General features: G+C 42.9%; 1 protein-coding gene across 2 annotated transcripts in view; it reads left to right on the top strand.

Annotated features, from left to right (window-relative positions):
- The window catches only part of LOC306912367 (rho GTPase-activating protein 29-like), a 56,056-nt gene that overhangs the window by 34,337 nt on the left and 8,306 nt on the right, over positions 1-13,413 (top strand). For both annotated transcript variants that reach the window (XM_079488538.1, XM_079488539.1), the window contains 9 exons: positions 738-802; positions 1,077-1,187; positions 1,354-1,434; positions 2,265-2,432; positions 3,840-3,977; positions 4,823-5,013; positions 7,150-7,322; positions 9,833-9,958; positions 11,684-11,782. In XM_079488538.1, the coding sequence (XP_079344664.1) occupies positions 738-802; positions 1,077-1,187; positions 1,354-1,434; positions 2,265-2,432; positions 3,840-3,977; positions 4,823-5,013; positions 7,150-7,322; positions 9,833-9,958; positions 11,684-11,782 (1,152 nt within the window). The remainder of the gene's footprint in view (positions 1-737; positions 803-1,076; positions 1,188-1,353; positions 1,435-2,264; positions 2,433-3,839; positions 3,978-4,822; positions 5,014-7,149; positions 7,323-9,832; positions 9,959-11,683; positions 11,783-13,413) is intronic.

Here is a 13,413-nt window from a genome sequence, read left to right as displayed (position 1 = left end):
CTGATCTTTTATTGCCCACAAATATGCGCACATTCTGCAGTTGGTTGTTATGGCCTGGAATAAGGGAAACAAATTCTGTTAAGCAAACTCATATAACTCATAACAGATTCACGTTGAACATATGTTTGCTGCTGTAGGCCTACCATAGACTAGTTAAAGCGACAGAACCCTGACGAATGGCACAATAAAGCAACATGTCCAACCATCTAACATCCCATATGTATGCAGCGGCAGCCATATGGCTGTCTCGCTGTCAAATGGTTTATAAACAGTACATAAAAGACAACATGCCTGGAACACATCAGAAAAATGACTACATCAAAGTTAAACAACTTATGTGCTTATGCACTCAGTACGAGGACCTCCCATGGTGCCAAACGGACCTTGAAAGACATGGGTTAAACAGTAGAATACATACCGTAGTTCAGTGGTTCCCAAACCTTTTAGCCCGTGACCCAAAAGAGAAATGTGATGTCTCCACGGGACCCAAACTAGTGAAAATAGCAGATCTACAAGATCCCAACGCGTCGCTTCGTGCCACGCTTTGAGCTTACAGTGTTTGGGAACCAGCTGTAGATACACCACTTTACATGTTCAGCAATCAGTGTGTGGAAACATCACTAAACGGTTACTATTGACTCTACGAAAACCTTCCATGGATCCACACACAAACAAAGACATGTGCGTTTGATTGGTTGTATGTGTGAGTATGAACTAATGTTTGCATTCTCTTTCAGATATTGAGTATGCTAAGAGCTATGCCAAAATGGCAGAGTCTTCAAGGACACTGGCAAGTCAGCAGGTGAACAACATGGTCGTATCGCTGTTATGAACCCATTTAGACCTGAGGCAGATTCTAAAAAGGCCTAACTTAAGGTTTCTGAAAACCGTCAAATTCTTCACAGAGGTAACTCCCAGATTCAAAGCTATAAAACAGTATAGGTTGCAACAGGTTTGAATGGGTTATATGAACTGTATTTATTGTGCACACTTGATATATTCACACATTGATATATAAAAGAAGGAATAAATGTATTACTTACTGGATTATTCATTCGGTTTTCTTTTTTCCAAAGGACTACATGCCATTTAGGGATATCTATGTCTCCACGTTCAAGAATGACATTGAATACAACCAGCTCCTCGTTCAGACTGCAATGGCCCTCCAAACCAATAAATGTATACAGGTAATTAATCCACCTAGGGCCCCAACGTGGGTAAAAGGCAAATCATTTGTCTTTGAAGAGTCTCACTCGACTCAACTAAAACCAGTCTAAGCTTTTGTTAAATGCCGTTTTTAAATGTTGGTACCACAGCAATCCATTCATCATTGATCTTTGTCCTCTTTCTCAGCCCCTCCAAACCCGCAAAAATGAACTGGACAAGCTGAGGAAAGACATTAAGGATCAGTGGCAGAGAGAGCAGAAGAAAATGGTGAGAATGGCTCTGTAGAAAAATATATACAGTCCATATGGGGACTGCAAGGGCATTCATAGTTCATTTATCCATTTGTAACTTTTGATGATTTTACTGTGTGTCAGACACAATATATCATCTATGCCCCCTAGTGATATAATGATGAAGAATTATGACTTCTGGATTATTGTGTACTTGCCAAGCTTTTATAACAGTCAAAACAGAGACAGAGCTCTGGAATGCGCTCACTTGGTCAGATTTTGTGATTTGTTTGCCAATGGTGTCAGTACAATGATTCATTATAAACAAATTAATACTTCTTTTCCTACCCTGTTGTGTAAATAAATCTATAGTTTTAACCTTTTTACTTCACTGGTGCACTCTTGCTCAGTGCTTAAATTAAACAGTCTTAATTGCACCCCAGAGAAGTCAAGCCAAGCAGGAGCAATAGTCCCATAGTTGGCGTAAATAAAGGCTTTCACATTGGAACATAATATCAGTTTTGTTTTTGAAAGAATCACTCGACTTTGAGTCTACCAGTCCAAATCAGGCATTAGATCACAAATACGAGAGAAGTTGGCTGGCTGTATCCATGAGGGTCCAGCTGAACTACACTAGGCTTGTTCTGATTAAACCCTTGTTCTTCATGTGTAGCTGTGCAGATTTGTGTACTTGGACAAGATGACTTTTCACAACTCGTCTTGTTTGTGTTCACTTTCTACCGCACAAGGAAGTAAAGAGAGCCACTTAAGCCCCAAATGTGTTTGTGTTTGCATGAGCGCGTTTGCAATCCTACGTCATGGCCGGCCAGTACCTCACCTGTCTGTGGGTCTTGTGCTCTCACACAGCACGAGGCGGACGCGGGCGTGCGCAAGGCACGAGCGCTGCAGGCCCAGCGGAGAGAGGAGTACCAGAAGGCCCAGTGGTCCACCAGCCGCTCCCAGGAGGAGCAGCCCAATGCTGCTAACAAACAGCTGGAGAAGAAGAGGAAGCTAGAGGAGGAAGCTCTGCAGAAGGTAGGTACTCACCATGCCCACAGACCTTGGTCCAATAGCACAGTGGTTCACAAACGTTTTAATGTCAAGGACCCCCATGGCTCTGAGAGTGTTCCGCCTGTACACTCTCAGAGTTACGGCCCTATATATAAGGGCCCATTTGGAACTCCCTCAAGGAACGCTGACGGTCCCCACTGAGAACCACTGAAATACTACTTCTAAATTGTCCTTAGCATCTGTTTTAACTTTTAAAAACATTGTACCCCCCTCCCTCCATAATGTCTGCATCATGGGATGAAACACAATCTATATCACAGAAAACATATGAAAGATATTGGATGGGAAATTGAAACCATCCCACGAACAACATGCATAAAGAGATCAGACCAGGGAAGCAATTAAAGGCTGGTCTTGTGTTTTGTCACAGTTTGGGTGTGGTTTGCCTCACCAGGACAACGTCGTAGACAGTGTCAGATGAGTTACAGAAAACCGGTCCGCCTGGCAAACTAAATTCAAAGTGAATACTAATAGTATTCACTATTTTACGTGTAATATAAAGGATATACAGTATACTGCATTATGAGCATTCCTATTTATGAATGTGCACTATGAAACACTGTAAGCTGTCAATATCTCTTCTCTTCTTTTTATTGTATATTGAAGCAATTGCGTTTTATTAGATAGACCAGACCTTTTTCACAACAGCCATGTTTACATAAATAGTCGTGTAATGTTACTTCCTTCACAGCTGTTACCAATGATACAAATTAACGTTCCTTTATCCATTCAGGTCAAACAGAGTCAGGCTCACTGGAAAGGCTCCACTACATGGAATGGGACCTTAATTAATATCATTGGTAACACGTGTGAAGGAAGTAACATTACACAACTGCTTATGTCAACATGGCTGCTGTGAAAAGGGTCCTATTGTACCTGGAAATTAAGCTGATTCTGAACACTTTATGATCCACTGTTACAAATGTATAACCTAAATCATATTCTTCAAGCCAAAGTGCCAATATTTTATTTTAGTAAAAGAAAACGGTAAATGAAACCCAGGGTACTTCAGGGTATACCCTGAAGTATGAACTATGGAACTATGCACAAAAACAAATTTCACCCACCTTTTTGAAACGTTGGTTTATTTTTACCCTGCGTCCTAAAATGAAATATTGGCACTTTGGCTAGCTGTGTGTGCGGCCACCTTCTTGTCTCTTGAAGACTACTATTAGATTGTCCTGCCCTGGGCCGGCACCGCTATATGAACTTTGGAGTGTGTAGCATTCTCGTGCACAACAAATGTATAACCGTCACCCATGTTTTTTTTGTCCCCTCCTTACCTCTCATTCTGTCTTTCCTCCCTCCCTACGCTTTCATTCTCTCTGTTTTTTCCTCTGCTTGTCCTCTGTCCTTCGTTGCTTTGTGCAGGCGGAAGAGGCCCAGGAACAGTACAGGAGCTGTATGGCTGACGCAGGCGTCAGGAGAATGGACCTAGCCAACGCCAAGAGCACCATCCTCGCCCAGGTCAGGGAGCTGGTCTTTCAGTGTGACCTCACCCTCAAAGCTGTAAGTAGAGGCCCTACACACGCACGCACGCACGCACGCACGCACGCACGCTCGCACACACACACTCTCACACACACACACACACACACACACACACACGTCACACACACACACACACAACACACACACACACTTGCTTTACTGGGATTTAAATGCCATCCATGTGTACAGACCGAAGCAATTTAAGACCCAATCTTTAAAGGGACACTTCACCCCTTTTGCAACCAGATCTTATTTGAATGATGTTTGGGAGACAAGAAACACTTTCTTGGGGTTTTTCTATGGGTATTTTGTGTTTTTAGATTTAGTATTTAGTATTTCCAAGTGTCCATGATGTCATGGACACTGGGCTCACTTACTTCCTGGACTACATGTTGCCTCAGTAAGACAGCCCTCTCCCTATCCACAAGGAGGAGCAGTGCACCAAAGCATTATGGGAATTGTAGTCCAGGAAGGTAGTGAGCTCAGTGTCTATGACATCATGGATACTTTGAAATACTAAAAAGATCTGGTTGCAATAATAACCATTCATTAGCTCTACTTAAAAGTGAATATCTCTGTATGATTGCATGCACTGCCCACACCCCCCAAGCGGGGGGTCTGGGGCTTCTCCTCCATAAACATTTTAACATAGTAGATGTAATTTCCTGTGCTCTGTTGAATTTGGGGAGTTTGTTCAAGGAGAAATCATGGGCAAATGTCCTCAAGGAGATGTGGTTGAAATCAAGGAATCTCCTGCAGAATCAAGGAAGGATGGCAGCCCTGACACACACGCACACCCACTCGCTCTCTCTCTCTCACTCACTCAGTCCCTCACTCATTCTAATGTATGCATTGTGTTCCAGGTCACAGTGAACTGGTTCCAGATGCAACAGACGCAGGCGGTATCCCTCCCGGCCCACTATCAGGCCCTGAGCGAGAGCGCCAAGCTGTACGAGCCAGGAGAACAATACGCAGAGTTTGTTCGCAAACTGCCCAAAGAGCTGCCCAAACGTACACGCGTACACTCCGACTCTGTCTCTTCCGACAATTCCAGGTATGAATGCCACCTATCAGGCTCTCTTGTTGTTAACCACTTCATAGCCAAAATAGCGGACGGATATTATAGCTAAAGCTAGCTGTATTGTGCTTATGTAGTGTAATTGTTTTTACAGGGCTACTTAAAATCCACAATACTGCAAACTTAAAAGCTCCCTCAAAGTCAGACCTCCAGTTCAGAAATCTAATCAAAAAGTAAACGGTGGTTTAATGGGCTTCATATTCCCAATTCAATTTATTACCCAAGTTATCCAACCATAATGCAAATAACACACCAGATACTGATAACTGTCGAGCAGGACTCAGGAGTATATAGAGCTTTACAACATTGAACAGTGGTGGATGATTTCACCACAGAGGTGATCCCGCGTCAGTTTGTGTTACCAACGAGTATTATTAGTTTCAGTTTTAGAGAAAACGACATAGCGACTCGCTCTGTCGATTCTCAGCCCACGTTTTGTCTTTCAGTCAGTCAGTGCAACAATGGCTTGGAGAGCGAGCTGGGAGGAAGAGAGAGTTACTAAGGAAGAGTGAGAGAGAGAGAGACATAGGGAGAGAATGGAGTGAGTAAATGTGGGGAGAGAGAATGCATGTTGAATGTGCTGCCCTTCCTCAGGAAATATCTGTGGAGTGGACTGAATGTATCAGAGGAGATTGCAAGCGTGAGATTCTGGCTCCGTTTTAGACTCTGCCGCAACTCTGCTCACACTATCAAAGCTGGGTCATATAATAGCTTACACACACACACACACATACACGCACATCCTTTGCTAATGCTTGATAATAGCATCAACAGCGTCATTTCATTACTTGTTTCTTGACACTGTGGACAATACATAGTTTTTATTCCTGTGGTGAGGTAACGGATGATTATAACTTCCTAGATATACTATCTGTAGAATATGTATAATGTGAAACACAGCTACTGTTGTTTAAAGCAGGGGTTCTCAATGTTTTTGGCTGGCGACCCCCAGAAATGCCCCTCCCTTTTCCCTCTACACCAATTTCCAAATATCTTTGGGGAAAATAGCTGGAACCCACAAAATGTTGCATTGCATGGCCATTTTGCAGAATGTTTGCCTATTGTGACATGCCAAGAATAGGGCCGCTGGGGTTCATGTTGTTTAACTTAATAGTGCCAACAATGTCTAGCAACCAATGTGCTACCTTTTTCGTGCAGCATTAGCGCATGGGGTTTATTTTTAATTTTGCTTCCTTTTTTTGGTTCCAGTTATGGGTTCTGGTGGTGGTAGAGTGGGCGGTCTGTTGTTTCATAGCACTCTTCTTGATTGAGGCTAAATGTAGTGTAGTCAGACTCAGGAGGAGTCAGACAAGGTTAACACTAAGATAGGCACGAGGGGGACATGTTGGAGGGACAGCCAGGTCGCATATGGAACTTAAAGCCACGTCACCATTACAGCCTCACCAGGTAGGCAGGTGTGGTTAGTTTTCATTAACCACTTAAACTTGATATACTTCATTGATTGGTGTCCCCCAAGGGTCTATACTTTGGTCCTCTCCTTTTAATCCTAACTCTCGACACCAAATCTCTTTGGTGAAAATAACCGCCCTACAAGCGTTGTAGATATGTTTTTTTGCCAAATGTTCGCCCATTCTGACATGCTAGGCATGCCAGGGTTCATGTGGTAAGAATCAGAATCGGCTTTATTGTCACATCACAGTTTTACAGGTAAAAAAGTAGGTGAAATTTGTTTTTGTGCTTAGCTATTTACAAGCTTTTGCCACAAACGGTGAAACCGAAGGGTCTCTTAGCTTATTTACAAGCTTTGCTACAAACTGTACAGCCGAAGGGTCTAGATTATTTACAGGCTTTTGCTACAAACTGTACAACCAAAGGGTCTCTTAGCTTTTTGCAAAAAAAAAAACATATTTACACATGGTATCTGAGATAATACATATATATATACAGTATATATATACACACACACACACGGTAAGGTGTGTGAGCATAGCAGCCGCTGTTTACTGTGCATTATATATACTTAAGGACATTATTCAAGGTGCGTATGGACACGATGTACGACGTAGGACAAGATGTTTTGAATACTTTAGTATGATTTCACCACATCCTGTATGTATGTCATACTTACTTCTCTTCCCCATTACCTTTTAGGTTTGTGTTCAACAAAAGGTCAGTGGGCAGCACCCACTCGTCGCATGGCAACCTGTCTCAGGTCTCTGTCAATTCGGGTGACATCCTGAGTGGTGATGAGATGGACAGCCTGCTAGGCTCCCGGCCCGCAAAGATCGGGGAACGCAGATCCAACAGTAGCACTGACATACAAGGTAATAATAACACTACAAACAATAATAATAATAACCAGTACGACGCCTGAGGGCGAGAGGCGGCCTCGCCCTTTGCACGCATCCGCCTCGTTGTCGGCAGACTGCTGGGCGAGCGCTAGCGCTTTGGCATGGGGGGTCAGATCAACATGGAATGAAGTTGCATTAGAATTTGAACCTGCATTGAGTAAGTGCATTAAAACATCCTTTCACACAGATCATGAACAAATCAATATTCTGTACTTCCCATATAAGGAGCATGTCTTGGGTGTACAGGGTTTGATGAGGTCAGATCAACATATGGAATCTCAGAACAGGTCAGCTCCATACAGTATATGGAGATCTAAGGGTGGTAGCGGGGACATTCTCTTGAGTGTACAGTGTTTGATGAGGGCCCAGGTAGGGCCGGGCCTTCATTTTCGGCCTGTTGAGAACTCTACTTTTCGCCAGCTGACGGGTGCGGCTGCACTAATAACTTTGGGGCAGGCCCGTCTAGAGTTTGAATGGACAGGTATAATGCAAAAGGGAGACATTGAAGAGGAATGATGGATGGGGAAGGATCAACATATGGAATGTCAGAACAGTTTCTGACATATATCCATATATGGTTTGAGGTTTGAGGTCAGATGAGTTGCTGGCCAATATTGATGACATCAGGGATCTCCATATATGGGCTTAACTGAGACAGCAGTTACTATATACCATTTACTATATATCCACCCCTGATGATGTCACGTGATGTCACGATGACCTGGGCACCATATATGGGGGCTGATGTCACGTGATGTCACAATGACCTGGGCACCTGGGGGCTTGCCTGGGGTGACCAGGGGGCTGATGTCACGATGACCTGGGGGGCTTGCCTGGGGTGACCAACCAACCAAAACACACACTGACAGGAATGCTATTTAATACAGCCTCTTCTCAGAGGCCGTATTAGAGAGCTTGCCAAGTGATTAATTCCCTGATGGTAAAATACATTGCAGCATAATTAATATAATAACAACAGACAAAACAGAAAATCCCAAAATGATGAAAGCTTAACAAAAACAGTCATATAAAATAATAACTCTTATTGGAAACATTAGTATAATCCCTCGGCCTTTCCAAAGCCTAGAAGACTATTAAAAAAATGCTATTTTTTGTTGAGGATTTGAACCTAGTTTGTCATCCTTATTTATGAAGGTAAAGTTCATGGGGTCTTTTTAGTAGAATGTCAGAACAGTAAGTACAGTACTCATCCGTTCATTCATACGGTCACACCATGGATTTGACCACACAGTCACTCATAAACACTCAAGCAGCTGTCAACTTATGACCACAGTCTTCTCTTGTTGGCCGCTGAGTAGCGCAACCAGAGCACTTAGCGGTTAAGTGGCGTGCCTGGCTCAAGGGCACATTTGTGGTTGTTTTTGTCAGAGGAGACAACTTTCTCCGCCAGGACCATTTTTCTGCGTACCATTGTAATCTTTAGGCTGCTGCATAAGTTATCATAAAGTCCATTGTACATGGTGTTGTATGCCAAAGACAGTTCATCTTCAAGCTCACAATGTATCAGGTGAGCTTGTAGATCGGCTATTTATGGCACACGACAAGTATATATCAAGCTTTATTGGACACAGGGCTGAGGATTCCAAATAGCGAGTGGCGTAAGAAGTGAATACGTCAGGTTATTTCTGTCCTTCTTTTGGTACACGAGTGAGTAGTATAACGTATGCCAGTGTTCACATTTAACCCATTCAGGCCTGACGTCGAAATTAAAAAAAAAAAAAGTTTTCTAAATCATGACAATTTTCGGAAAGATTTGAGGCACATTTTAACGATTTTTCAAAAATAGCAGACCTACAAGTTCATAGCGCGCCACTCGGTGGCGCGCTATGAGCTTGTAGATCTGCTATTTTTCAATAGCTAAATTATAACATAATGTTTAAAACGCTAACGCTAACGTGACATGGATGCGTTCCAGGTCTCAATGGATTAAACCAACCACTTAGTCATCACCTCAGAGCCTCACTGTTCAGACAAAGGTTGTTACGGCATTTCTTTTTTATGTTTCTATGACAAGCAAAAGAGGGTTTTCTTTTTGTTGTTGCCGGTTTGTATTATGCAAACTATCCAAAGTCATTTGAAACGTTACCAGTGTGGAGGTCATGAACCTGAGAGTGACAGCGGTGGGCACACAACCCTAAATCCTCTCTCTCTCTCTCTCTCTCTCTCTCTCTCTCTCTCTCTCTGGGAATTGAGAGAGAGAGAGACAGCACACAGCTTATTGACTCACAGGAAACTTCTCTGCACCCGCGTTCAAAACAACTTTGAGTTGAGCAGTGCGTCGCTTACTCACTGCCCCTTTGTGGATGGAACATCTGCGCATTAAAACATTTCTGCTCCTGGGATGTAGTTGAACCGTCCGTTTGTCCGTCTGTCTGTCTGTCTGTCGGTCGCATGCTGCCGTTGGACAATGTTTGTTCTTTTGTACATGACGTGTAAACGGTCATCTGCGCTCCGTCCCACAGCGCTGCGAGGCCAGGCCCCGCTGCGAGCCTGGGCATCAGGGAGTCAGGGCGGGATGTGCAGTGACTCGGAGAGCGCCGGAGGGAGCAGCGAGTCCCGCTCCATGGATTCACCCACCGCCAGCCCAGGTACGGGAATTTTACTCTCTGACATGACGTTCATAATATGAGACTTGGTTTATTGTTTTATTGTTTGTCACATCACGTTCAAGTTTACAGGTTTATTTTTTGTAGTTCCCAACTCTTTTTTTCAAAGATAGTCATAAGAATAGAGTACACAAGATGTAACAATAAAGTACAACCTTGAAGTCCGATACCCGGATACAATGTCAGATAGATATACTGTACATAAGGTGTACTGCATAGGCTAAATGTATGTTTTATCGACCAAATGCATGATTGTACATAATGGCAGAGAGATAGATAAATGAGCTCATAAGAACATCTCACCTGACCTCTATTGTACATAATGGAAGAGAGATAGATAAATGAGCTCATAAGAACATCTCACCTGACCTCTAAATATGGGGAAATACTAGCCTGGCTTCGGCCAGACACATAATGTGGATTCACTCACGCCTACCGGGTAGTCAATCCACGTTATCAGTCTGGCCAAAGCCATGATTGGTAAATACTTCTCGTAGAGACGTAGACGAACCATGAGGGGAGACCATTGTTAATCCTGCAGGGGAAATTCACCCAGCTGATGGCTACTAAGATGGCCATGATGAGCGCTTGGGAGGGCTATTAGGGGTTAAATGTATTGCTCAGGGACACTTCGACTGGGAGGTGTACAAGGGCCCTTTGACAGCCCAGACAGCCTCTCTACCCACTCTGATACGGCCGCCCCACACCAACACAACTGGGAACAAGGCTAAGCTGCATTGACGTTCAAGAGGACATTAAAACCACAACAACACAAACATGAAACCAGAGTTATTTAATTCATGATGCAGAAAATAAGAGGGAAGTCGGGTGTTGTAATGTCCCGTGTGGTTAACCTAACGTGCCGTGCTGTTAACTGTGAATGGAGCGGCCCTTTATATCTACTGTATGCAACACAGTAAGACACAGAGTGCTAGATGTATTTGCACCTCCTGCACTGTACTACACAATGCACTGCTGTACACAGTAAGATCCTGAGTGTAAATGTAACTCCTGTTTTGAGCATGTCATTGTATTGTCGAAATGTGCAAACCTTGTCAGAAAATGGTGAAAATGTACACAGGCACTCAACATGTCATGAGGCACGTTGTGAGCGGGCATTTCTGCATTGTACGACAAAGTATATAGTAACTGTAGAAATGGACACCCCTTTTGTTGTCCATTTGTTACACTTGGAGGAGCTGCTGTTTTGGTGTCATTAACCCATTAACCCATTTAGGCCTGACCTCAAAATAATTTAAAAAAAATCTAAATCCTCCAGTTTTCTGAAATAAATATTTTCACGATTTTTCAAAAATAGCAGACCTACAAGCTCGTAGCACGCCACTCGGTGGCGCGCTATGAGCTTGTAGATCTGCTATTTTTCAATAGCTAAATTATAACATAATGTTTAAAACACCAAAAGGGGTTCTCGCCCAAAATGGGTTAATACCTGAGGCCGATTCTACAAATGTTGCTCTATCAGTGGTTCTCAAACTTTTTCATGTCAAAAGTATACCGGTATGTAATTGGCCACCACCCCCATTTAAAAAAAATTGGTTCCATGAACCCACCAGAAGCAAAGATTTGAGTAATAATGTTTGCTTTAAAACAATATACAGTATATGTTATTAACCCATTGAAACCAGGACATCTTTGAATGGGTTAATATCACATTAGTCATTGTGTGATTCTGATTGACTGGCACAGGTGATTTCAAACGCAGACTACCCAGAACCCCCTCTACTGGAACCATGTCCTCTGCCGACGACCTCGATGAGAGAGAACCACCTTCACCATCAGACAATGGTACGTGTACGTGTACGTGTACGTGTGTGTGTGTGTGTGTGTGTGTGTGTGTGTGTGTGTGTGTGTGTGTGTGTGTGTGTGTGTGTGTGTGTGTGTGTGTGTGTGTGTGTGTGTGTGTGTGTGTGTGTGTGTGTGTGTGTGTGTGTGTGTGTGTGTTATATTATCTTGGTGGTCTTATATTATCAAACCGGGGACATGCTGTCAGGCATTTTAAAGCCCATGATGTGGTATTGTTGTCGATTAAATAATCGTCCAAAGATGAAGGAATGACAAAGTTCTTCAGGGTGAAGTATTGAGAATTTATTAAGAAGATTCAGCAGAGAAACAATATACAGAGAGGCCTGTTCCAGCAGCCCCTCCGGGGCGCAAGCCTCCTCCACCCCATCCTCAGACAGTCCTTATAGTCTTGTCTTAACAGAGATGCAAATACTAACTTTCCATATACGGATCTGCGCTAAACATAAGGCCGACACAAATAAGTATACCTTTGCTGACAGCGTGGAGGGGTCAAGTCAGCTGTTAGATTGACAGCTGCATGAATTAGACTGAGCACATTGGTGAGCAAAGATACTTAATGGAAGGAAGATAAATACACAATAATGCATATATTTGGACTGTAGTTGGCATTCTAAAACTCCCATTGCAGTCCACAATTTTTTTATTTTTGTAAATGAATAATCAAATATTAATTTATATGCCACAGGAGATTTATAGAATGACAAATTAAACATTAAAGCAAGTACATGTTGATACAGCTATCTATTACTATTTTATTTTTATATATCATCACGTGGAATTTGCTAAATGGAATTGTCATCACTCAGGAAATTCACTTCATGGAAATATAATAATTACTCACCACATGGACTTTTTTCCTCACGTGGTGCAGTGTTTAGATACAGATAGGTATGAAACATATCACATGAAACACATTGAAGAGACAGGAACTATTTGATTTACGTAAGCTCACTAGATTCAATTTTATGCAGGTCTCACTCCGAAGATAAATAGTTCTGTCCTTTCTCTCTGTTTTCAGTTGACCCACAAGTCTATTTGGTTAATGTGTCTTCCAGCAATCTCCATTGGGCTGTTGGTTCCAGTGTTCAATGTCTCCCACATGAGTGTGTACATGTGTATCTGTGGCTTGGTCTCCTGCTGTGGCAAAGTCTCTTGGTGTCATTCATGGTGTCGATTTTGTTACCGCCGTTGGTGCATGGTGACAGCATTGACCAAGTTGGTGCTGCTGCTCTCATGGCTCCTCTGTAGGCACTTGAAGCTTGTAGGTTATTGTGTCATGGTGTAGCAGACATTGCTGGTGAAAAGCATATCTCTGCTAATCATCACTGGCTGTTGAAATTAGTCCTTGCAGTCATCACAGAATTATTGTCAATCTGTGAGGTTCCAATCTTGTAGACTTGCTCAATCTTGTAGACTTGTAGAGTCTTGTAGAGTTGATGATCAGTTCTTGTTGATTCTGCATAGCTTGCTTCTGTGGTCATCTCGTCTTTGTCCATCTGGAGAAATCCAGTATATGCGCCTTAACCACTGAGTGTGTGTGCGCGCGTGTCCTCGTGTGTGAGCGGGAAGTAGAGGAAGTGAGGGAGAATAGAATGAGAGATTACCGTGCAGTC

The sequence above is a fragment of the Electrona antarctica genome, assembly GCF_951216825.1.
Source record: "Electrona antarctica genome assembly, chromosome: 19".
Taxonomy (NCBI): Eukaryota; Metazoa; Chordata; class Actinopteri; order Myctophiformes; family Myctophidae; genus Electrona; species Electrona antarctica.
Note: the sequence above shows the minus strand (reverse complement) of the source record. Positions and strands in the feature narration are given on the sequence as shown.